The following is a 25506-nucleotide window of genomic DNA, read 5'->3' on the forward strand; positions in this document are numbered from 1 at the left end:
TTCAACACTTTGAGAACTTGTGCCTCTTGCCCAAACACTTTTCATCCTCCAAATATACCAAGTGCTATTGAAAACTTCTGCACTGCAGGAGGGCTGATCTGCAGGCAAGTTAACTTGAAATACACAGACTCCAAGGTCCACTGAGATACATCAGCGAAGGTCTGCCTCTAGCTCTTAAAAACAAGAAACTCCTGGTTCAGATGCAGGCAAGATGCTTCAGACAGGTATCCTCTCAGGACATGGTGAAAATTCAAGGTGGCAGAAGTCATTAAATAACAGCTTTTCATCAACATGGTTTGGACAGATTCAAAGCAAAAGAAAAATTTTAAATTACATGAAAGCTTAAGGTCATAGCAAGAAACATGCATCTGAAGAACACTGAAAAAGATGGGAGGGAATACAGAGATGTAGCTGATACCGAATTGTACGAAGATCTTGAAAGCAAAACCGAGGTGCTTTAACTTGACTGAAAGATGAGATTCAAGAAACAAAGAAAGCATGATAATTTTAATGGAAGAGGGGAGAAAGGTTTGCTGTTGTAGTCGAAGTCAGTCAGGGCATCTAAAGCAATCCTGTAGCGAAAGCAGACTTCAGAGATGTGGCAGAACAACAGATTTGTTAACAGCCTGCATGTGGGAGAAAAGCAAAAGAAGAGTTGAATGTGTCAGGCAAGTTTGGCTACAGGAAGATCAAACTGGCAGTGGACAGACTGAATGGGAAGTTGAGTAGTCAGTGGAATACGCTAGCCATATGTGAAGAAAGCTGATTCATTTCAGCATCTGAATTAGATGATTACAGATATTAACCCTAGTGCAGTCTAAAGAAGTAAGAATCATTCCTTTGCTCTAAGTTAGTTATGGAAGTTCAGATAATCAAATTTTTAAAATAGATGAAAGAAAATTAAATGCTAGTGAAACATTACAGTTGTCTGAGGTGAAACATAATTTTAGATAGAGGCAAAAAAAAATCCTATTCAAATTACAGCATCCTGTGTGTAAAAACAAACAAACAAACAAAACCCCCCACCTACAAACAAAACAAAAAGAAAAACCCCACCTACAAACAAAACAAAAAAAAAACCCCACCTACAAACAAAACAAAAAAAAAACCCCCCACCTACAAACAAAACAAAAAAAAAAACCCCACCTACAAACAAAACAAAAAAAAAACCCACCTACAAACAAAACAAAAAACCCGTACCAACCTAATGGCTCACATATTCTTACTATTCAATTCCAGCATGTCTTAATCCAGTTTTTCTTATGAGTTCTAAAAATTCTTATAAAGTATAATTCATGTTAGAATCTATATTGATTGCTTCCTTACTGTTCTGCTCTTTCCTAAGAGCTTGCTAAGGCTCGACTCCCATCACAGGGAGCACCAGAATAAAATACATCACATCAGATAGCAATCCTGCAAGAGAGCTGGCCACTTAGTAGAAAGCTTGCAACATTCTACTGTTGTTACCAAGACTGATTATCATTATTATCATACATCTGATTCAAGCGGTAAGAGCCAACAGAAATGAAGTCTAATAAGAACGAGTACAAAGAATGCTAATATAAACTAGCTCCCTTTAGACTGGTGCCATCTCTCTCTTTTAATTAAAAAGAGAGAAAGCTGGAGGCCTTGAAAAAGTTAAAACAGAAGTACAACTGTGCAGTAGGAAGAGTACAATGGCTGCCAGCTTCGAAGCAGCATCTGTCATTCAAAACAACTGCCAGTGACATGACAGAAGGCTTTGGCAAAAACTCCATCGGAACAAGGAAAGGATCCCTTGCAGCCTAAGCTTTGTTCCCCACGACTTTTGTGAAAGCAGCTTTCATTTTAAGATAAAATTGAATTTCTTGATTCAACAGCAGTACAAGACATCATCGGGCATACTGATCTACTAGAAAAGTTACTCCAACTGATTATTATAGCTATACAGACATGATTCTATGTGACACCATCTCAAACTATACTAGGCAATGAACTGGTGCAGAGAGGATTCAGAACAAACCAGGGATCTAACCTTGCCCTAATTTTCTTCTTCCTGTTGGTATTGCATATCTCAAAAACACTCAGCTAAGCAAACGACATCTGTCTTGCTTGAAGGAACAAATCTGAAGACAGCAGAGGATGATCTGAACCAAAATGCAGTATTCCTCAATGATTATGGCAGCGTGAGGAAAGTCATCACAAACCTTCAGTCGTGGCAGTGCTTTGCAGGAACCAATCTTTAGTGAGCGAACAAACATAAAACAACCTAAATCCTATATATCTAGGCACGGTTTTAGTTTGCATACTTACCTAAGACAACTTCCCATGGCAGCTCTGAAGATTAAGAGCAGAAATGGTGAAAAGCTTGCAAATTCAAGGAGCTAAGACTACAGAGATTAGTGCTAGCCTCTGCTATTCATATGAAAACATGTGCAGTGCAACTGCAAAAGTTAGCACTTATTTAACACTAAATCAAAACAAAGTTAAACAGTGTCTTTTCTTGTTCATACCCTCTGCAATATCCTGTATCCTATTATTAGATGTCAAGACAAAAGAAAACAAAAAAACTTCCTTGCCTAAAAGTGTAGGAAATACCACAACTGCCACATTTTAAAGATACATGCTTGGTATCTCACCATGAACTCATCAGCAGAAACTCAAACTACACTGCCCAACTTCTCTGTAACAGATGCTGTCATGCTACGGAAAAAATGCTGATCAACCTGTAAAGAAAAAAAAAAAGCTCACACTTTCCTCAACATCCAACCTGATTAAGGCACTGCTTGGTTGCAAGACGTCATGCCACCAGATAAAAGCTTAACTGTTTTAGCTTCTGTGCTAATGGAGTAGACCTCTCAGGCTACAGCTCTCTACCTATGCATGTCAGGCATCTGCAATTCCATACAAATCTACTAGACAGCTGCTTATCTCGTTTAGCAGCGAGGCTTCTAAGACCAGCCTCCCTACAATTGGGTATTATTTTTCACATTCTTAGTATTCTAATTAAACATTCTCTCAAATTAACTTAAGGATGGAAGACTAGCATTTCCATGACTTAATATCCATCCTCTTCCTTGAAACTGAAAACAGTATCTATGCACATTCAAGTCATCGGGAAAACACCCATATCTGACGTAAGTTTTTGAACAAATAAGATAATTTTAAGTTTACATGAACCATAACATGCTGAAATTGTATTACTTACCAGCTGCATATCCATTATATCGCTATATCTTATAAGAGCAATTGGAAGAGTCACATCTTTAAACTCAGTCTTGTTATCTGTAAGAGGAGACTAGAAGAGAAAGCATCAGTGATAAGAATGTCCAGCTAACTTGCCAAACAGATGGCTATAAGCAGATTATCCTTTAAATTTCAATGTATTTGTAGGAAAAACAAAAAAAAGAGCAGATTCATTGCCTTTTGCAAAATGTTAATAAGACAGGAGTACTTCAGGCAAAACAGGCAATACTACTACACACCTCTGAATTCATAAAGGTCTAATACTATCGTAGCTTTGTAAGAGACAAATCAAAACTATTTTTATTCCCAAAGTTTAAAAAAAAATTTAACTCATTATAATCACACAAATCTATTCTGAAATTGGAAATATTTGTACACATATTTTTCAGCTGTAATAGAGAACAAGGAAAAGCAACAGAAATATCTGTCAAGACACCTCAAAAGGCCTTTTTCTTTTTTATTTCCAATTCTGGATGACAATTTCCTGCTTTATTTTTGTTGCACATTGTGTTTAAAACAAAATATTACCTAAGATTACAGGGAGTTCAGAATACGCTAGAATTAGGAAATAATAAAGAAAAGTATTCGCATTCAGAAACGTGAATAAAGATACAAGCAACAGGTTAAAAACAAAATGCAACTGTAGATCATTTCAGATGATATAACAGGGTTGCACAAAGCTAGCTGTGAATGACCCTCTGGTCACAGGAACAACAGTCACACTAGCACTGCGCCCTGTAGGGAAGGTTAACAACTCATGCTGGCATCCCACACATCCGTGGGACTTCTCTCAGCTCTCTCTGCACAACACTGCATTGGGCCAAATAGATAAGAAACGATCTCAGTGCAGAAGAAAATCACATGTTGTAACTTACTAGCCCAGGTTTACTGGCAATCAACAGCATTTTAGCACCCAGTCTTTCAGCAATTACTGCTTTCTCCAGAAAAGTGCAGTTTCCTCTCATCACTACAACTGCTTTGTCCTTCAATAAGCCAGAAGGAGCTTCAGAAGAATTGCAGAGTACTGTAGAAGTCAGGTTTTCCAGAATCCTGAAAGTCTGCAGAGAGAAGGGATATGATAAAAGGAGGAAAAATGATATGCAAACTAAGCTAGAACACTACACTAACATACTTCCTAATCTGAGCTTTGCAATAAAGCAGAAAGAAGTCACTGATTCAGGAACCAGCTACTGCAGCCTGCAATACTGAGGGACTTTTAGAACAGCGTATCGCTGAAATATCTGGCTGTTGCTAAACGCAACTTCACAGCAGATGTGGCTGTGATTTATACATAAGAAATCAGTACACAGGAAAATCATTGACGATTATTCTGGAGAATCCAAATGTACACTTTGTGACATTTCCAGACTTCAAAAGCCAAAAAAACCGCTGACCCAGATGCTATATAACCAGAGTTCTGAAGTGTAATACTTGTTCAAAAACAATATGCCAATTTGACAAAGTAGTGTTTGTTTAAACAAGATTTCTATCCTTATTTTAAAGTTCAGTTTAAGATTGACAGCAATTTTAAAGTCACTGTCAGTTTTCTTTAGTCAGTCAAGACATCTCAGTAGCCAATGTAGCACAGCGAAGATGTTTGAGCAGAGGACAATTGTAGCTCCATTTGGTATCAAGTTAACCTGTTTACAAATGACAGGAAGGAAGGGGGGAAAAATACTGCTGCCTTGATCACTTCCAAGCACAAATTATTTCTTATTTATATGAAGAGCACCTAAAGAAAAAAAAGATTTGTTTCTTTGAGCCAAACTAGGATGTGAGGCAGAAAAACATTCAAAGAATATGGCAGAAGGACACATTCCAGATAATCTGCTATTCCACCACATGTTTTCAAGGCAATTAAACAGGGAATGGAACTGATGAACCAATATAGGTATGCTAGACCAGTATAAGCAATTTGTTTTGCAAGTTTACAGCATTTTTGTAAACAAATAAACAAAAACTGTACTCCCAGATCTAAACTAACTTGGACATACTGATGACACTTGAGATACAGAAAAAAAAAATCCAACAATATCAGACCAACGCATAAATGTATTTAAAACTGGCTTCTAAACAGAGAAAGAATACCATTTTTACAAACTTCAGAAGCTGATTTTTTTTAAAAAAAAGTACAGAGATGCTGGGGGTAGAGGGAAGGAAAGACGCAAAACTAAGTATTATAGCTGATCCAAATTCATATTGCATTTTAGTTTTCTTAGGAAGTATGATTATAAACTACTTACAGCATTGTTGAGGCTATCTGGAAGAGTTGTCCAATTAGAATTGTAAATTATGCAGTAATCCTTTGTTTTTGGAGGTACACCATTTCCAGCAGCATGCAGGATTCCCTCTTCTGCATTTATCTACAACAGACCAGAATTTTCTGAATTAAACAAAATCTGGTACACAGACATTCTCTTAAAAAGCTGCCAGGAAGACTTGAAATGTACACAATTAATTTATTTTGTATAACGACCATGAAGGATAGGTAACTAGGAATGAAGATGAAAAAATGGATGAGAAACTAGTCCCCATATTATGCTACTCATCCTCATTTCAAAAACAATGTATCTGTTACATGTACAGTGCATGTGTCACTGAGTACAATACTAGCAAGAAATCCAGGCAAGTGATTTCTGATTCTATACTCTATACTTTCAAAAAGAGTGTAAGATTTTAAATAGAAAGCAATTAAAACAGCACATGAAAAAGTGAGTTACAGCCTTTCATTTCCCAGCTCGCAGGCTTCAGAATTTCCCCTACTAATACTATGGCAATTCTTAGAACATTTTTAATCAGATAGTTCTAAGCACTAAGAGATCAATTAGTACACTTTAAGAAGAATTTGTCTGTTTAAGGAAAGTCTGGTCCCTCAAAAGATTACTCTCAAAGTCCCTTGTGTACTATGGTTTCTGACATTTATTATAAAATACACATGCATTTTAAAACCGATAATTTGGGGAATGTATGCTTATCCCAAGGTATTAATATACTAATAAAGGTTAGCTTTCTAAGTGGATAAACAATCGGGTTGCGGATTAAAAATAGCTACAGAGTAGCGAAAACAAATAAACACCACTTATCTTAAAGAAGTGTCACCTTTAAAAACTGGTGGATGATCTCATTTTGACTCTGTGCGACTGACCTTCACATCAGGAAGTGTCAGTACATAAAAAGAAATGAAACCTGTGGTAGATTCCAGATTTGTCTGAAAGAACACGGAGATATTAAGCCCTGAGAACACTAAGATGTTAAGATAAGAAGTAGCCATTGCTGCAGGGGGAAAGCCCACATATTTGTCAGATGCAAAATGCTAATTATTAACAGTTCCACCGAGGCATTTCTCCTCAGGCTAGCGTATCAGTATTCTACAGCAAGTGAGACCCAGAGAGAAAAGAAAAGCATGTGACGATATTGTTTCAGAGGTTTATGTCTGCCTGGTTTGAATAGCAAAAATCCTTCTTCAGAGGAATCCATTATATAGGCCATAGAGCACGAACATCTGCTGGGAGAACTGTGTCAAAGGGCCTGAGCACATTAACTGTTTAAAATACAACAGCTCTTGAGCTGTTAGCTAGAATAAGTTGCTCCATGATTTATGTTTATTACAGAAGCTATCAAGTTTTCCTCTTAAAATGCACTCCCCTAAAAGTATCAACTAATGGGAAATTACATGCAATAAGGACTTCCAACAGGTGCAAAATCCAGAGGTTTCCATCCTTTAATAGCTCTTTCTGCTACATGAAGGAGAGCTAAAAGTAATTTCTGTGTTTCAGAAAATCAAGCGTTAACGCTACACCAGTGTAAGTCTACCTAAAAGGAGTGATTACTTGCTTATTTGATATGCACAAGTTGCTTGGCAAGCCTCCCTCCTCCAAGGATGAATCAGGGAACACAAGTCCTGCTCAAAAGGAGGGGGAGGGAATACCACAGAGTGATGCTCGTCCTGATGCATTCACTGCTGAATTCCAAGAAACAGCATTTGGAAATTAAAGACGAAGATAAACGTTACATGCTACAGCTTATTTGGAACATCCCTACGGCCCTACTGCATATAACTGAAGAGTATTTTTATTCATTTTTTGTAACTGTGCCAGCTGCCTTGTCTCACAGCAGAAAAGTGCTGCTAGTTTGGATACAAAGTCTTGCAGTAAATTTTGCCGCTAAAGAGTAGAAAACAAATCTTCTTATTCTAGTCATACTTGAAAAACACGAATTTCTTACTGAGCACAACATTTTCAATCATGTTACTTAAGCAGAGGACTAGGAGTTTGTCCACAAAACTGCTCCTAAGTAGGCTAACCCACGTGCCTAGGCTGCCGTGCTCCAGCAGCAGCAGGCTCCCGGGCGGAGGGGAGGTTTAACAGCCGTCCCTAACTACGGCTGGGGCATCAGAATCACCTTTAACTTCTGAGTTCAGACAACTCTCAGCCGTCATTCACCTTCAAACAAACTTCTTGCTGTTTTTGATGGGTAGTTCCCTCAGCATATCTCCTTCCTTTACTACCTTTAAACTCCCTCGAACTATTCCTCATTTTGATAGAGCAGAAGCCAACTCATGCTGTCTCTCCTTTCCCCTAACCGATGCCCTGCTGCAGCAGATGCACAAGCCTCGGCTGACCTGTTCCCTGCCGGAGAGCCTGGTAACACCCTGTGCAGGATACTCAAGAGTCACATGAAGCCAGGGACGCGGACCCAAGCAAGCCTGTATTTGTAATATCTGTCCAGGCAAGCGCCTAGATAAGGCATACAGGGGACTCAGAGGTGCAGAATGGGATAAAGGTATTTCATGTTCAGCAGATTACAACATAAACCTCACAGAAACATGAAGAGGCAGGAAAAGAACAGGCACAAACAGAACAAGCAGGATTTCATAGTTCTGCAAGCACCGCGAAGACTCTCTCTCCCCTCTGTTTCCCAAGCAGATATGAAAAAACCCTGGCTATCAGTCTCTTCAGGCATTACTACCTAGGGGGGCAAGTGCTGCACGTGTTAAGGCACATAAAGAGCTGTCGTGGTCCTTCTACGCACAGATGCTGTCTCAACAAGCACCAGCTCCTCAAGGTGTCACAGCCTTCAGATGCTGTTCTTGAGGTTGAATGACCTGATCTAACCACTCGCCACCCTGACAACTGGCTCACTGAAGTATCTGTAAAGCGACGGAGCAGGCAAGACACGGGGCCCCGAGTTCAGCACGGGAGATACCTTCCCCTGTCAGCAGCAGCAAAGCACCAGGCCAAGGCCGGGGAGCCAAGCCAGGGGTTTCGTCAGCAAAGACGACTAACGACAGCTACGGGGGATTCTCGGACAGCACAGGAGCGCTTGGCAGACACAATCTGCTCCAGCCTGAGGCATTCCTGGGGTGCTAACAAAATTTGCGCTGTATACTTATCGCTAAACATGGCAACTGCAGCATTCCACAGGAAAGCACTCCGGATCCCTGCCTTATTGATACAGGGTAAAAAAAAAGAGTTAAAGAAGTCACAGGAATCGCGGACAGGTGCGTAACGCAGAGGGGCCCTTCACACTGCCCAAACGCCCCGCAGAGCTGCCGGCTCCCCGCTCCGCCCGCTCCCTTGGGCGGGGGGAACCCACCAACCCCGCGGCAGCGCACCGCACCCGGCCGGCCCGCGAGGGAGCTCGCTGCGGCCGCGACGAGCTAACGAAAAGCCGGGGCGCAGACACGCCGCGGCCCGGCGCCGGCCCCCGGCCGAAGCGGCCCCCGGAGCGGCGCGAGGGCCGGGCCGCCCGGCACCAGGCCCCCGGCCGGACCCACCGGCGCCGCGGGGCGAGCCAGGCCCCCCCGCTCCCCGCCCGGGGCAGCCCCGGGGAGGCGGAGGGAGACGCCTCGCCCCGGGCAGAACCGAGGCCACGGCCGGGCTCGGGAGGCCCGAGACCACCCTAACGCGGCGCCGCGGGCGCGGGGGCGGTGGGGCGGCAGGGCCCGGCCCGGGCGCGCGGCCCTTACCGGCGGCAGCAGCAGGCCCCAGAGGGCGGCCCACAGCAGCCCGGCGGCCCGCATGGTGCGCGGCCGCCGCCGCCTGCTCGGGGAAGGGCCTCGGCTCGGGCGCCCCGTCGCGGAGCCTCTTCGCGGCCGGCGGCGGCGGCGGCTCCACTTCCTCTTCCGGCCGGCGCGGCCGCTGGGGGCGGCTGCTGCCGTCGCCGGGTCGGGGGGGCCGGAGCGGGCTGAGCGCCGCGGCCCCGCCGTGATTTGCGGGAAAGGGGATGGTGCAACCGGCGGCTCAGCGCCGCGGCCCCGGCCGAGCAGCCGGGGAGCTGCGCGGCCGCCTCCGCTGCCGCCCTGAGCGGGCCGGGCCGGGCCGGGCCCCGCGGCGGAGCTGCCGGGAGCGGGGATGGGGCGGGGGGAGCCGGTGCCCCCGGGCGGCGCTTGCAGGGCCGCTCCTTGAACCGCTGCGTGCTGCGGCTCCGCGTCGCCTCCCGAGCTCAGGGCAAAATCGAGATTTGTGACACCTATATCCTTTGTTTTTAGGAAAAAAGCGTCACCAGCTTGATTTGAAGAAGATAAAGCAACCATCAGACCTAAACTAAAATCGCGACATGCGATAGTGAGCGTTGAACACGACTGTCAGCAGCGCGGCCCTGCCGAGGCCTGCGCCAGGCGTGACCCACGTCAGCCCCACAAGCCAGCTTGTTTCAGGGGATTTCGGCACGGTGCCGAGCTCTGGGGACACGGGCCGCCTCAGCAGCCCCGGCTCCCCCCAGCGCGCCGGTGCCCACGGCCGGCCCGGCACTGGTGGGCAACGCGCCTGGAGCAGGTGGCAGCGAGCGGGAGGGAAGAGGCGGCCGGTGAGCCGCAGCCCGGCATTGGGAAGTCAAGGCCTCCAGCCGCCCGCCTGCCTCCTCGGCAAACTGGCAGCGGTTACCAGTGATCACTGCTGGAGCAGGCGAGGAAGTCCCTGCGTGCATGGTTTTCCCCTCTGTGCGAATTTAAGGATAAAACCAAGGAGAACATCCGCAGGGAATGGTCCCTACCAGATTTATTGCAAATTCTCAGTAAGCTGCTTGGTGGCTGCAATAATGACATTTACCTAACTGTAAATAAGTATTTTGTTTGATAGATCCATTTTGATGATAACAAGTGAGCATTTTTTCAGTGATAATTGGCCATTCATTCTTATATCAGCAATATAAGCATATACATCTTACAGATTTGCTAGACCACAAAAGTCGGTCGGACATTTTAATGTGCTTAAGCAGTGAAAGATAGTGGTGCAGGGGGACGCAGCTACACGATCCATATTCCGTACAGAATTGGTTCTTAGAAGACAGCTAGTACACTGTCCATCTGTGCCTTTCTATTTTGGTGCTGTTGTCAGAGTAACTATGACACTTTACACCAACTACTGTGTATTCTTCTGAATTTAACAAGATCCAGATGACACAACGCAGATTACTTCAATAAATCTATCAGTTCTGTGATCTGTAAAGAGCTAAGGTTATGTATATGACACTGCGTTTCAGGCAGGGAAAAGGTGTATAATTTGAATTGCGAGTCCATAGCTTCTCACAAGATCAGATCCCACAGGTGTCCTGCCTTCCCAAATACTAATAGTGGGAATGCACAGCATTTTTTTTTGTGTCTGCAGCTGAAAATAAGTGGGCTGAGAAGAAATACACACTTTGGGGCAGCAATTTCCTTTTACTTCACAAAAAGAAAGAAAGAAAGAAAGAAATTGTACTTCTCCAAGTATATTTGGTTTGTTCCCCCCTTCCTTGATGGATGTCTATAGCTATTGCATAAACATATCTCAAACACCTCCCCTGCAGTCCACCAGGACTGCTCAGGTTAGAAACACCTGCACTTAAAAGTCCTTATGTTACTTCAGAAGCAGGGCAGCTTGTGTTCAGAATATCAGTATGAGCTTCTTAGGTAATCTTTGTTGGCATCTTACGCAGTCCCTAATTTTTACTGTTAGCTTTAACATGTAACCAAAAATAAAAATAAATGATACAGTCTCAACTTTCAGCACTATAAGGAAAAAAATATATATATTCCTATATGTTATTTCCAATCCCAGACCAAAGAAAATTAACTTACAAAGATCTTTAAAGCCCAAGGAATGACTTCAAGGCCTAAAAGATCCTCTTTTTTTCCAGTTTTCAATCTGAAATTCCTTATTGGGAGGTGAAGGGGAGTTAATGTACCTTCTACCCATAATCAGTGTAACATACTAAAATCTACACCAATGATTGCATCCTTTTTGTAGCACCATAATTATTTCCATCAGAGAAGAAAAATTTCAGAAAAATCACATCTCTAACCAAAATATTATCATGAAATAAAGCCTGTGACGAGGCTCAGGCATTCCTAAAGCATATCAAAATGTTAGGAACAGAAAAGTTTAAAGGAGGCTTTCAGCACATTAGTTAAGAAGTGGAAATTGAAGCTAAATAACCAGCAACACAAAAAAAAATTGCTTGAATAAGTGTTTACATATATTGAAGTCTTTTTCAAAAGGATCATAAAACTCTCATTTCCTTCCCCCTGCCTATTTTCCATGACACACACACACTTCTAAACACAAATGATTTGACTAGTAAACAGATCCAAAACATGTTCCAGGGCCCGACTCTCCTATTGCATTAACTGCTACTTTACAGTTATCCATATTTATCAGTCTTTCAGCTTTTGAGTAGACTTATCCCAGTCAAACCCAAACCGGTCTGGTTTTTTTTCTGTCCCTTTCTCTGAGTCTCCTTATCCAACCTCTTTACCCTGCTTGAGCAGGGAGTTGGGCCAGATAATCTCCAGGGGTCCCTTCCAAACCCAACTGTTCTGGGAATTAAATCTCCTCTTCTATTAGCTTAACTTTGAATGACTATCTAATTTATTGATTTTGCATGAAATACTGTAAGCAGAAAATAGCTACCCCTCCAAATGTGTGTACCTAACAAGGCAGCTATCAGCATTTGATATTTAAGAGAAAACATACTACACGATTTTTAAAGGATTAAGATCGTAATAGGGGACTGTGGTCACTAGACAGTTATTTCATATGAAAATCAGAATGAAGGGATTGGGAGTTCATTAATACATAAGCTTCAAAGGGATGAGGATTATTAATATATTGTGTTGATTTCTAAGAACTGAGAGAGAATACTGGCTCAAATACTGAATATAAATGTATTTCTAAGCAATTCAGGAGAAGGTAGAGTAATAGGGCAGAAGAGAGCAGATGGCATGAAAAAGAAAGTGCCTTAACCTAAGAAAATCTCCCCTGCTCTATATACTGTCTCTTTCAGCATCTCATTTTCACAGCTTCTGAGGTGGAGCCTGGAACAAGACAGCAAGATATTGGTGTGAAACCTCTCGATTGAAGTGACACAGGGAACACTGTTACTGGAACATGCTGTCTCTCCAAGACGTACCCACGTGGCAAAACGAGGACAAGCGCACCAGGCTTGGTTTTATGCAACTCACATAGGATGCTCTCTCCTGGCAAGAAAATGATCCAAAACAGTAAGACTAGCATTTATGAATTATTTACTAATTCTAGCAAATACCTCCCATGTACTAACAGCCATATCTGGAAATCAGTTAATGTCAATCTGTGCAGGTAAGAGACAATTTAGTCCACTGGATACTAGGCAGCAGCAGAATAGCCAATTCACATACATCCACAAATGTGATGTCTGAGAGGGAAACTACTGAACGCCCTCCTCACCTAGCAGGGTGTAGCAAGGTCACATTAGCATGCATTAGTGAAGGTCTGTAAACCTTACTTTTGAATTAACATTCTCAAGCTTATATCACACCCTCAAAGGTACTGAGTTAGGTTTTAATATTTCCCAATGGTAGAGATTGAGAGAGTAAACACGGATAACTGCATTTAAAAGCATATTACTTTCTCCATTAGTATGCAGCTTTGGCACTTGTTGAGACTGGACTTTCAAACTTACATGTTTTAGGATTAAGGGTTTTTAAAATAGATTTCTATCTAAAGTGTGATTGTTTTGCGTGATCTACAAATCCTTAATTTGAGACAGCTCACTGGAAAGAGGTTAATTACTGGTTATCAGTATAGTCTTCATTCACCTTTAGACTCAATTCAGATAAGCTCTGTAGAAGGTACACGTCCTTCTTCAGCACCAGCAAAATCAGACACATGTAAATACGCTATTATATAAAAAAAATACTATATTCAAATACTTCTCCTAGTTCTTTGATGAAGAATCTGAAATTAGTCAGTCATTCACTTGTACAGGCCAATGTCAAATTTAAAAACACACCAAATTCTCTCTCAGTAGTTTAAATGTTGATTTGAGTCCAGTTTTAACCTCCAATGTGCCAGAGAAGTTATACTAGTTCCAGTTTAAAATAATGGAATTATTCCCTTCCATACAACTTAAGATGAATGTCTACATAAATATTAAAGCATGTTATGTATGTAAGTAGTCCAGCATTATGACATTTGAATTTTTCAAAATCTGAGAAAACTAACAGTACAAGACATCATACAAATGGATCTTTTTTCCTGAATAAAGGTTTGTCCTTAGTATTACTAACCTTGTTTTTGTCCAGTTTGGATTTACATAGTAATATCAGAGAAACTTAGAATTTGTAATAAAAAAAACCCAACAACATATAAAGAGAATCTTCTTCCCTTCATTTACATTGTTTTAATATCATATAACCACCAAATGGCTCACTGACTCAAATGGTTCAAGTGCAGTTTTGTGGCCTTGATTTGATGAGTAATTTACTGTAGCAGTCTCAACCGATGACCCGGAGCCCAAAGCTGGTGTTTTTGCACATCTGTTACTACTCTCCTCAAAACAGGATTAAAACTAGGTTAAGAGGACTTCCTCCCATTCGGACTATTTTGGGGAAACATTCTACAATTTTGGTCACACTAACAAGATGTAGAGAATAAGTGACAACTACAGGGTGTCCAGCAGCCGGCCACACTGCAGTGCTTGATAAACTGGTCCGGGCTGGGTTTAGGTGATGCAGAGCCCAACGCACGCCATGCCAGGGGTCCGCTTCCACACCCCACCCTCTCTGGAGGGGCAGAACTTTTTGTTACACTATCACTTTCCTCCACTGTAAGTTCCCAGGTGAGGACAGCAGTCCTAGTTCAGCGTGCAGCACCTCAAGGCAGGTGCTTTTTCTGCATGGGAACATGTACTGGCTGTGCCCCTCCCCACTTGCAGAAACTCCTTTCATGTTTCTTCCCTTCTTCACATCAGGAGGAAAAGTCTTCATGGAAAGCTGTTGTGGCCATGAGGACCTCCTAGTTTCTTAGCCTGCAGCTGAGAGAGGAGAGCATCACTTCAGCCTCCTCAGGCACAAGGAAGTCTCTATGACCTTACTCTCCCAGTACCTGCAAACTGAGCATCAGATGCATCTGGTTCATTTTTCTGAAATTTTGGGAGCTCTTTGGGCTGAAAACAAGTACCATCTCACTACTAGTACTTTGTATTAACTTTAAGTTTTACCTGTTTTGTGTTTCATGGAGATACTGTTGGGTGCAACAGGCCTCAGCACTGAGAACATCTGCAACCTCACATTCATCAAGAAAAATGCTGTCTTGTCTTCCAAACATACAGTCACCATCAGCCTCCATCCACTGAGATTTCTGGGTGTCTCCATGTTTTCTGCAGACAGCTTCCCAAGCCGCTGCAGGAGAGGATACCAGTTTCCATTAAAATTACTTTGGGAACCTGTGTTTCATTAAACAGAAGGGTACAAAGTCCCAGCTTAATCATGCGTGTAAGTGCCCAGTTTCCTCAATATACCAGTTATGCACACCTTGTCAGCGTTTCCATATTGGTGCTAACGGCACTGTCCTGTACGTCACAGGAATCAAACATATTAACTTGCACACGTTCTGCCCCCGTGAGCCCCTCATGGTGCTGAATGCACACAACGGTGCCTCTCCCTGGCCTCCAAACCCGCCTCAGTGGTACATCTCATTTTTCTGCAGCTCCCAAGAGACCCGTAAGCCTCTTCCACCACCTTTCCTAGAGCATAAAGGATTGTGCCACAGCAAGGAGAGTTTATACTTTCATGTAGGAAAGCACAAAACGGGCTCAAAGCTGCATGTGGCAATAGGTCCAAATATCTCCACACCAGCAACAGGCTCTGTCAAGGACAGAGCTCTCCTATATAGGCCACTTCCTAGTGAGGCCCTCATTGGTGCAGTACTAGGAGACTTCAGACATATTTTAACCACACAAGTACCAACAGGAAAACCACCGCTCTCAGTGACTTGTGCTTTGCATGCTAGACAAATTACTGCATGTGAAGAAAGGGCAGCGTGTCTGCAGAAGCCCAAGCACCAACTCCATAGAGCATCTCCTGAGCTGCACTGGGACCTTGGGCAGAGAGGTAAGCATCTACAGTTTTAAATTTCAGTCACCTGCTGCTGCTTCAGGTCCAAACTTTATGTTGATCCAGTCCATCTATTAAGACAGATAAGTATATAGTAAGAGTAGTACTATGATCTAAAGGAGTTGAAGTGCTAGTCTCAGCACCTTTAAATACACACACACACACACACACACACACACACATATGTATGTATTTAAGGATTTATTCCCAGAAGCCTTGCTTTTCTAAAAACATTCCACTCCATTTATGGTTATTCTGTTTTCTGCCCTGAAGCCAATCTGCAATCTAATAAGCCAGCGAACTTTCTATTTCAGGACTCTGCACCTTCAATGTTAACCCTGTGGTGTGCGATTCATCCACCTTACAGAATTTAGGATGGAAAGTCCCCCCTCTCGAGGAGTTATGAACTGGAAAAACAATCTGGTAAATAATGTGAGCCAGAACCACTGTCAGTACCCTTCTTCTTAAGCCAGTCCCATTGAAGAGTTTGCTCCCTTTGGAGGCGGGGAGAGAGTACAGGAGTAGGAAGGAAGGTCTAGCTTCTTATTCCTCAGTTATGTCTACCATTACCAGAATCATTTCACAGCACAGTGCTTTAAACAGCTGCATGAGATGCCTGAACAGTCATATCTGCAGAACCACAGAGCATCTGCAAGCCTTACAGGAACCTACGCACCAGAGAAGATCTTTTCGTCACACCTGTAACAACAGTTTTCTTCCCCCAATTTCTCATCTCTCTCCATGGAAATTATGAAAGGCAGACAACAATGTTATCATCTTTAACTGTTAAGTTTACAGCAGTGTCACCATGCTGATAGCAAAGTACATCCAAAAACCAATCAAGAGCAGCCCTGTGATCATCTTCAGCTGAGAGATTTGATTTTTCTATGCTACCACATTTAGTAACATGTAAAGAATTTCATGAGCACCCCTCCATGGGGGTTAGCAGTGTCAAGTTTTGTTTAATCAATGTTCTTACTGTGCCTGCAAGAATAATCTCTCTAAGAGTTTTTGTCTCTAGAGACTGGAAGTCACAGAAGCACCTGGCAGCCCAGCAGGCCAGGACCACACGAGGAACAGCACTACATGCCTGGGCCACAAGATAACCTGGAACACAGTAGAACCTCATACAATAGTTAAAGACCCTAGAGAAGGTAAGGGAGATATCAGGTTGTGGGGGAAAAAATTGGCTTTTTTTTTTATTAATATCTACACTGGCTATTGCTGCAACTTTATGCAGCAATATGGAATAGTAGGTAAGCCCAGCATGGATATTAGGGATAAGGATGGACAATATTTAAGACAGCTACATCTCCCCACCACCCTCTTTTCAAGAGGCAAAAGACACAGCACTGAGACTCTGCCAGACTACACATGAAAAGCTTGATCCTGCTCTGCTAGGAAGTCATTTTATTTCTGACTACAAAAAGAGAGCAGTAAATGCCATCAAGTCAGAGCAGTAACATCTCATTACCACACTGTACTGATGTGAAGACTCCACAGCCTGCACAGTAGATAGAAAGGTCTGATCCTTGGGTCTCATTTACTGTACTTTATTCCAGTCAAGTTACCAAAAAAAGTCATTCAAGTAGTATCTTGTATAAAACAGAGATAGAAGAGACTTGGTGGAAAATTGTGCTCTCTAGTGGATAAACTTGATTTTGTGCAGGAAAGTTTCAAGCCATGCTGATCCACCCACCTGACCAACAGGTTTTCAGTGCAGAGAAAAGTATCCAGATTTTTACAATATGAGAAGAGTGAGAGTGCTTAGTTCAACAGATTTATTATAAACTGGATAGGTTTACACCAGCCAGTTACATAACAGATCACAGCTAGAGAAGGGCTGCAATTATACAACTGAGAAGAAATTACCCACATCCCAAGACATGCTTTTATGTTTGTTTAGATTTTAGAGAATGACACTTAATACAACAGCAAAATATTTCCTTCTAATAATATGACTATTCAGCTCACTTTAATCTATTTTCATCAGTATTCTGAGACCATATTAATTTCACACCAGATATTGCTGCTTGGTTTACAGAATTGAGAAAAGGATTTTTCTAAAGAAAATTAAATAAAAACAGTTAATAACAAAATTCTCTGTGGATATATTCCTAAAGAGAAGAACTGACACAATCACCAACTTTATTTCTAGCTATGCATACATCACACTAATCTTAAATTTACTGAATGGGTCTTCAGGAAATACTAACTCCTTTTCAGTTTGTTGTCCTACAGCATTAAGAAAATGCAACCTATTTTCTTCATCTCAGCTGTCCTAGTATTTAATACTGCTCTGCTTCCTGGTCAGGTGCAAACCAATGAACACATGAACTCAATTTAATGGCAGATGAATTAGTATATTTTTTTAATCTACTTGGTCACTTCATGCTTCCTCAGTCTATAGGATTCAGCATCTTTTAATTCTGTATCCTAACTAGCTTATTGGTATAAACCTGAGGTTAGCAAGGCAGCAGAATTATGAAAGACTGTTTAAAAAGCTAGACATACACCTAACTCATGCTAATTTAAAAGTGTATTTAAAATACAGTATGTATTGTAATCCAAGAGTAAGCATCCAGCAAGACATGAATATTAGACTTCTGTTTTATGTGGTTGTGAAATGTGATGATGATCTGTCGCTATTACAGAAAGTAATATTCTCTCTTCCTCTTTGGCCTTTAAAGAGGAAATACGGGAAGGGAAGGGGAAAATGCTTTTTTTGGAACACATACAGAAACACAGAACTCGTTCTCACACTTTAAATCCTCTTGTATATGCAGAAGAGGCAATTTAACACTTCAACAAAACAAACAGTCTAGATTTGTAATTATTACAAGCCATGAATAGAGTCATATTTGCTAAAGAGATCTGCTAGCCAGATTTTTGGAAGGCAGATATTTGAGAGAGAACAAAAGTTAATAGCTGATCTTATGCCTACAGCAAAAAGGGCGAGCGTCACTGACTTCCAGCATGACTGTGCTGTTCTAGCAGGAATTTGAATACTTGTATTTAGTTAATTGCATGACAGCAAGCAGGTTTCCTATATTTTTGGACTGGTTGTTGTCCATAATTTTGAGCTGGGGAACAATTGTCAGTGATTGGGTAAAATAAAAATAGAGCTCTATTTCAGCAGTTTTGCCATAATCACTTAATAGAAAGATTAATAAGAGAGAAGAATGATAAACTGTAGCTTGATTATGGCTAAATATAAAAGTATATGAAATGCTGGAACTCTGCAGGAAATTGTTTTTGTTTAGTGGCCTCCTGCAAGTTTTCACAGTATTCTTTCAATCTCTGCCCTTCACATGACTATATCAATTAAGCTGTACATCTAGTTAAACTGTATAATTTAAAAAACATACATAAGATTTCAGTTCATCTAAGAGAGCAGTCTTCAAATTAAGGAATCAGAAAGACAAATGAGATCCCCCTTGAAGTCCTGTGTAGCTGCTGTTAAAGGCAGGTAGAGTGATCTGAAATACATTTAGTTTAAAATTTGGAAACATTCATGCAAAATTAACATACAGCTGTGAATATTTTGTAGCACCACTTCAAATTAGCAGATACGTATTATTAAGTTTGTTCTAGTAATACCTATCAGCTACACCAGTGTGCGTATGGAAGGGAAGCACCCCAGTAATTGAGAGAAATATTGGTTTTTAAGCCTTGTTTTAGAGTGGGTATATTTGCAAAACCTGGATTTTTAGTTACAGAGGCTTTATCACAGCAAGGCAGAAGTTTCCCTGGGCTCCTGAGACACAGCTAACTATACCATGTTGGAGTTCATTACTGTAAAAAGTCAGGAGGAAATACCAAAGTACAGCTCAGTAGACTAATGCATTAGATTGTAAGGCATCCAAAAATTAGCTCCAAAGTTATAAGTCTACAAGAGCCTACTTCAAAATTCAGTTTAGCCTGCGCAGGAAGTGCAAAAAAGTTATACCTTCCAGTTAAATCAGTCCCTGCATTTCTTGAGGGGAGAGATCAAAACCCAGATAATTCGTACCAACTTCCAATCCCACCCTACAAGGCAACATAGCTTTTTGGGACACAGCTGGGGAGCCAGGAAGACCTCCACAGTGATGCATTACAGGTGTTAATACAATACTACCATAACAGACCATTTTAAGGACAATTTACAGTAACTTATTCAGAACCTACTGTGCAAAGAATGCCAAAGCTTGCACTGACCTATTTATAATTCAAGTACTCTCTCTACTCCGTCATAAAGAGGTTTTAGATCATATGAAAGCAGTCCAGGAGGTCTTCATAAGGCAGAGCAGATTTCAGCCTTCTCTCAGTTTTCTATATCTGAATAGTTGCAGAAGTACCATTTGTGTAGCCACCTTTAGACTTCATGTGGTCCTGAATTGATACAGCCTAGAAAAAAGTTTATTAGGACATGCATCTTATAAAATCTGGTTGCCAAAGCAATTATTAAAAGCATCAGTCTGAAAAAGCAGATGAGCCACATGTTTACTGCACTAGGTCCCAACAGTAATGGGAAGAAATAGGAAGTAAACACAGAATTTTAAAATCCCATTTTAAATTGGTGCATGAAATGGGCTTTTCTGTTCAAAAATCCAGCTAATTCTTGTACCCCTCACCCTGTCACAGGGTGGACTTCAAGGTGATGCGATATCTGGATCTAGTATGAAATGCTTCCACCGAACCCGTATCTAAGAGATTCTCATCATTCGTAAAGATTCTGGGCAAGTCAGCTCCTCTCCTCCACAGCATTGTATGTGCAAAACTCAGAACACAGGTTAATCTGTTCTGACAGTATTGTATTGTGGGGTGGGGGGCATAGAGCAGGTGTTTTCCCCTCTTCTAAATATCTAGTCTTTCAGTAGCTGCCTGTGGTACAGGTTATTGAGCAGGGATTTGTCCTAGCAGTGCACACTTACAGATGAAAAGCCACTGCTCATCTCTCTCATCCCGACGTGTGCGTTGTGCACGAAGTTCATGGGCTCTCCTATCATATCCCGGTCCAGTCTCTGACGCCTCTTCTGCAAGAAAGAGGATATCTATGTTTCTATTCAGAGAAGAAGAGGCTGCTTTCAGGCAGAAACAAGCAGCTCGGTTAAAAGAAACCGATCACTGCTGGCTCCCAGTGACTCCTTGGGGCAGCAGGACTGAGCTTTCAGACTGTTCACAGTAAGAGAAGGTCAAACTTCCCTTTATTACTGCTGATTTTTAGCAAAGCTTTTTTTTTTAAAAGGTTGGAAAAGTCAGTACTCACACAGCAAGCCTGTGAACTACAAACAGTCACAGTACTATAGCTTCTGGCAAAGCACACATAGTTTATACATGGTGTAACAGGTCCATTTTTAGCTTTCACTTTCCTTAGCACAACCTGACCAAAGCAACATGACAATGAAAGCGTTTTCTGCATAACTGAAAGACAAACTACAGATCTGATAACAGATGACAATTGGGCATCTACCCACCGGCTGGGGCGGCTCGCCGTTGCACCAGTTAAAGCAAACCAGGAACTCGGTCATTATGTTTCTCAGCAGGTTACGAGGGCTTGTTAAGTTCTGTTATTTCTCTCAAATTTAAAGCAGTACAAGGACCAAGATGCAGTTCCTAAGATGAGCTGAGGAAGGGATTGCTTGTGTAGATTCACAGGTGAAGGTCACAGCAAGCATCTGATGAGTACACCTGCAGAGATTATCATTTAAGTTATACCAAAACATACCACAGTAGAGTTTTGTAAGTTATTGAGCAATAGACATTGCAACAAAACTAGAACAAGACTGTAAAAGAATTCTTAAGCATATCTGCATAGAGGAGTAGTGTCAACTTAAAAAAAATCAATGTTTGTGTTAAAAATCAGGGCTAAAGTTATATACATTTACTTCCAGATAGAGACAGTAGAATAAATTCTGGCTTCTTTACAGAAGCATGATATCAAAGCAATACTAGAATTAAGTTAGGGCTTTAATATACAGCCTATGATCCTGCTGTAAGCAGAGCAAGCCAACAATTATGAACTGCTTAGTATTTCCAGAGATGATAGCTTTGATGCCCAGACTGAATTCTTAAGATACACAAATACTTGCAAAAAGAGAGCCTCTTTCTTACATTTTATACAATTACTCTTCTTAGACATACAGAAGTTCAGAGTACAGAAAATTCTACAATTCCATAAAACCAGAAAAAAAAATCTTTATAGTAGTAACAAAAACAGTTCATCAAACAGAACCTAAAGCTTCCCAGAACGTACAAAACCATTAATACAGCAGACCTAAACTGGGGTCACAGCCAGGTAACTGACTGGAAGCACCAAAAGCTATGATAAAACCAACTTTTTAGTCAGCCTTTAGTGACTTTCCTTTTATATCCTCCTTTATATCAGCTTCAGGGCTATTGAGTGGCTTTTCATATTGACATCTTCACACCCCAGCTCACTATAACAACATTTTAACTTAAGTTTTTTTTTTTTTAAGAAAGCTTACAGCTTAACAGAAGTCACAGCTTCATAAATTCAGCCTTTCTGAATCCACACTGAAGTCTTCACAAACAGCATAAACTCCCTCTTCACAGGCATTTCTTATATCATCCCACAATTAGGTAATTAGCACATCTATTTCTTTCACCTTTGTAGTTTCCTTCCACTTCATCCCTTCTCATAGTTCAGGTGGATTTTGTTAATGTTCTGTCATTTACCTTTATAGCATTTGTTACGTTTGCCTCTTATCTTTAGGTGGCCTATATGATACATTATTACTGAATGCAAACTTCAATTTTATCCTGGGTGGTTTTAGTGCAACTCATTATCTTGCTAAATTACTATTTTTCACCTCACCTCAGCCTCTCACAAAGGCCTTTACCAGCACTGATGCCTTGCAGGACCGCAGCAAGAAGGGACCGCGGCGCGCGGCCACAGGAACGCGCAGACACCCGAGCTTTTGCCTGCTTTCCACATTAACTGCAGATCATTTTGTTCTATTTCATGCTAAGGAGACTGTATCAAAATGAAGCTTTTTCTTACAAACCACGAAGCGTGTCACCGCAGAGCAATAACCCCCTTTGGGCAGCAGACTTGCTGAGATGTGAAATGAGTTTACCAGCATCAGATGAGCTGCGGAAGGGCCCCCTGCCCCAGTGCTGGCTGCTCGTGCCCTGTGCCCCCCCAGCCCCCCAGCGGCCGGCAGCGCGGGGGCCTCGGGGCCTACCTGCCTGCGAGCTACCACTCCACGGGCCTCCTGCCCGCTCCCGTGCCCGCCTCAGACCGCTGCTCAGCGGGGACGCGGCCGTGCGATCCCGCACCCGGGCGCAAACCCCTTCGCTCCGTCAGCTGCTGCAGGAGCCTGCTCTGCAGCGCGCTTGATGCTTACCCACAGGTGTTACAAAAGGGAGACCGAAAGCCAAAAATAGTGCTCTAGCTTGGCGTGGAAACTGCGCGGCAATGCAGCTTTCTCAGCGCTACCCATACAGCTCGTGGCTCACTTCCACGCCTGCGGCAGCTCTGCGGGTGTCATCCGGGCGAACGGCAGCGCTGCCTCTCTTCCCGGTGTGTTTTCCGACAGGATTCGTCTTTCCCTTCGCATGAGTCACAGAAGCATCCTCCAAAACGGGAACGGCTGCGTACAGGCGCAGGACACCACCTCCTCCCGAGACTCAAGCTTTCCACGGTAACCGGAAAAATTTGAGAAACGTCTTCATGTGTTCAGGCTCACCCAAGACTAATAAAAGCCAACAAGAATCCCCAAACCGAGGAGAAAACAACATTTTGTCACTGTTGGCACACAGGCTGGGACTGCACAATATCCTGTTGTTCTTTCTCCCTATTTTTCACCACAGCAGCGGCAGCAGCAAGCGGAGCGAGACAAAGGGCCAGGGAAACGGGTAGCACGCGCACAGGCGCAGATGTCGTGCGGTGCCGAGCGGTGGTGTACGGCGCCCAGAGCCTGGACGTGCCCAAGAGCTTCCTGAATGTTTAAATGTACTTGAAGGAGTGCAACGTTCAATTTGTGCCATCAGTGCTATGCATTGAAAAGTATTCAAAATATTCTTTTATTTTGCTTATAAAATATGAATTCTGTATGAAGTGCAGGATGTTTGCCTGAATCAAAAGCCTCACCTCTTTATAGACATGAGATGTGCACAATCCTGACTGATAACACAGAAACCTACAAAAACATATCTATTTATCACAAATGGCCTGCAGACTCTAGGTCTGCTCATGATAAATCCTTGCCCCTGAGCTATCAGTGAAAGATAGTGAATATAAAGTTATCATGTATTACCTCACATCAGATGCAGGCTATCATTACCCTGTCCCAATTGACTTGTTAAGTTGTGGTAACTTCTGCATTATCTGAGTTGTTGCAGTTTTCATTCCTCCGACTTCATTAATTTTGAATTGATGTGAGAGAAACATATTTCAGCCTAATCGCCTTTCTAAAAATCACTGTTTCGGGCTTTTAATTTGCCGTTTATCCTTAATTTGCTCATTTGTTACTCACATCATGTTAAAATCCCGCAACGGTTGTATGTTTACATATTTGAATGACAAGGTAGGGTGAAAAACAGCAGAACTTCCACTTCTAAATCAAAAATTAGTTTTGAAAATAACACTTGAAGAATACAGTAAAAGTGTCTTCCTTGATAAAAGATGAAGAGTAACAAAAAAACTGCGAAGGCTCTGGAAGAACCTCGGAGCCAACCAGCAGAAACCCTGCTGCAGGATGAGCTTAACTGCTTGGAGGCAGCATCCTGATTTTATTAACATATATATAGATTACAAATTTCATTTAACATGTAGTGCTCAAACTAGATCATAACTCCATTACATAGTCTGATTCTACACAGGTCTTTTGGAGCCCTGAAGCTTCACAGAAAGCTGAGAATAGGGTTTTACATAAGGCCTCCATTAATCTAGGTGTAATGGTAATGTTAAAGTAAGGAATTTGGGTGTAGTCTCAGTTTTGAAGCTTCTCCTTCGAGATGCTAAACAGACATAAAGATTAAATTTAAAAAAAGGCTCTCTACAGCAAAAAAAAAAACAAGGAAAAGAAAACAAGAGACCTAATTATGTGTTCTGTTTGGAAGATAAAAATAAGTACTAGCGAAATCAACTGGGACTTGGCTGGAGTCTTACCAGCAGAAAAACAGTGAAAATCAAGGGAAGACGAGAAGCAAGCTGAATGGTTGGCGCCACACGAGCCTCAAACACTGGTGTCGTAAACATGCTAAATTGGCTTACTGGTAAATTATGGAATTCAACGTTATTAAGAACAAATTCAGATTAGACTTAAAAATTCGCTGTAACCATAAGTTTTACTTCTTTATAGAAGGGAAAAGGCCTCAACAGCCCGAGGCGAGGTCCCTCACGCCCCGGTTTCCGGGCCGGGGGATTTCTGCGGCTGCAGCACGAGGAGCCCAGACAGGCCCAGGCGCCAGCAACGCTCAGCGCTGTCCTCCTTTCAAAACCTGGGGGCTACCGGACACCAGCACTTGACACCGAGTCGGTTCTCCAGGCAGGTTTCAGCTGCCCGCACACGTCCATTAACCTCCCCGAGGTCGCGGGTGCGAGGACAGACTTCGACCTTGGCCGCGGGAGACACCGAGGCGCCCGCACGAGCGTCCCGCGCGCCTGGTCGGTGCCCCCGCGGCTCCCCCCGCGGCCAGAGCCGCAGCCGCCTCGCCCGATCTCCCCGCTCCGGCTCCGACACTCCCGGTTTCCCCGGTCGCGCCGTGTAAGGAGGCCGCTGCCGCCTCACCCCTCCCCGCACCTCCCCGCTCCGCTACGGCCCCGCCCGCCCCGGGGACAGAGCCGCCGCCGCCCGCAGCGCGCAACGGGGCCGCCCCACCCCGCCCGCGGCGGAAGCGGGCCCGGGGCGGCGGCTCCCCACCCGTGCGGAGCTCGCCTCCACCGCGCCCTCCCGCCCGGCGGCCCCTCGCCGCCGCCG

General features: G+C 42.8%; 2 protein-coding genes and 1 long non-coding RNA gene across 8 annotated transcripts in view; 1 reads left to right on the plus strand and 2 right to left on the minus strand.

Annotated features, from left to right (window-relative positions):
- The window catches only part of SPPL2A (signal peptide peptidase like 2A), a 29882-nt gene extending 20503 nt beyond the window's left edge, over positions 1-9379 (minus strand). For all 4 annotated transcript variants that reach the window (XM_064517324.1, XM_064517325.1, XM_064517322.1 and 1 more), the window contains exons 1-4: positions 9194-9379; positions 5469-5588; positions 4101-4283; positions 3188-3277 (exon numbers count right to left, since the gene is read on the minus strand). In XM_064517324.1, coding sequence (XP_064373394.1) covers positions 3188-3277; positions 4101-4283; positions 5469-5588; positions 9194-9247 — 447 coding nt within the window. In that variant the 5' untranslated portion in view covers positions 9248-9379. The remainder of the gene's footprint in view (positions 1-3187; positions 3278-4100; positions 4284-5468; positions 5589-9193) is intronic.
- Positions 9380-14900: 5521 nt separating this feature from the next.
- LOC135329346 (uncharacterized) lies at positions 14901-23642 on the plus strand. 2 transcript variants are annotated; one of them, XR_010390749.1, is made up of 4 exons: positions 14901-15577; positions 15895-16003; positions 16602-16734; positions 22403-23642. It is a non-coding gene; the product is annotated as an uncharacterized LOC135329346 (long non-coding RNA). The 2 variants fall into 2 exon arrangements; XR_010390748.1 differs by having other exon boundaries at positions 15895-16734.
- LOC112996040 (CDC42 small effector protein 2-B-like) lies at positions 17348-25330 on the minus strand. 2 transcript variants are annotated; one of them, XM_026121336.2, is made up of 4 exons: positions 24696-25330; positions 21037-21250; positions 20494-20595; positions 17348-19966 (listed from the first exon to the last, which is right to left on the minus strand). In XM_026121336.2, the coding sequence occupies exons 2-4, from the start codon at positions 21088-21090 to the stop codon at positions 19892-19894; spliced, it is 231 nt and encodes a 76-aa protein (XP_025977121.1). In that variant the 5' UTR covers positions 21091-21250; positions 24696-25330; the 3' UTR covers positions 17348-19891. The 2 variants fall into 2 exon arrangements, with proteins under 2 accessions (XP_025977121.1, XP_025977120.1); XM_026121335.2 differs by lacking the exon at positions 24696-25330 and adding an exon at positions 22930-23004.
- Between the last annotated feature and the right edge of the window lie 176 nt (positions 25331-25506).

This window comes from Dromaius novaehollandiae, chromosome 10, assembly GCF_036370855.1.
Source record: "Dromaius novaehollandiae isolate bDroNov1 chromosome 10, bDroNov1.hap1, whole genome shotgun sequence".
NCBI lineage: Eukaryota > Metazoa > Chordata > Aves > Casuariiformes > Dromaiidae > Dromaius > Dromaius novaehollandiae.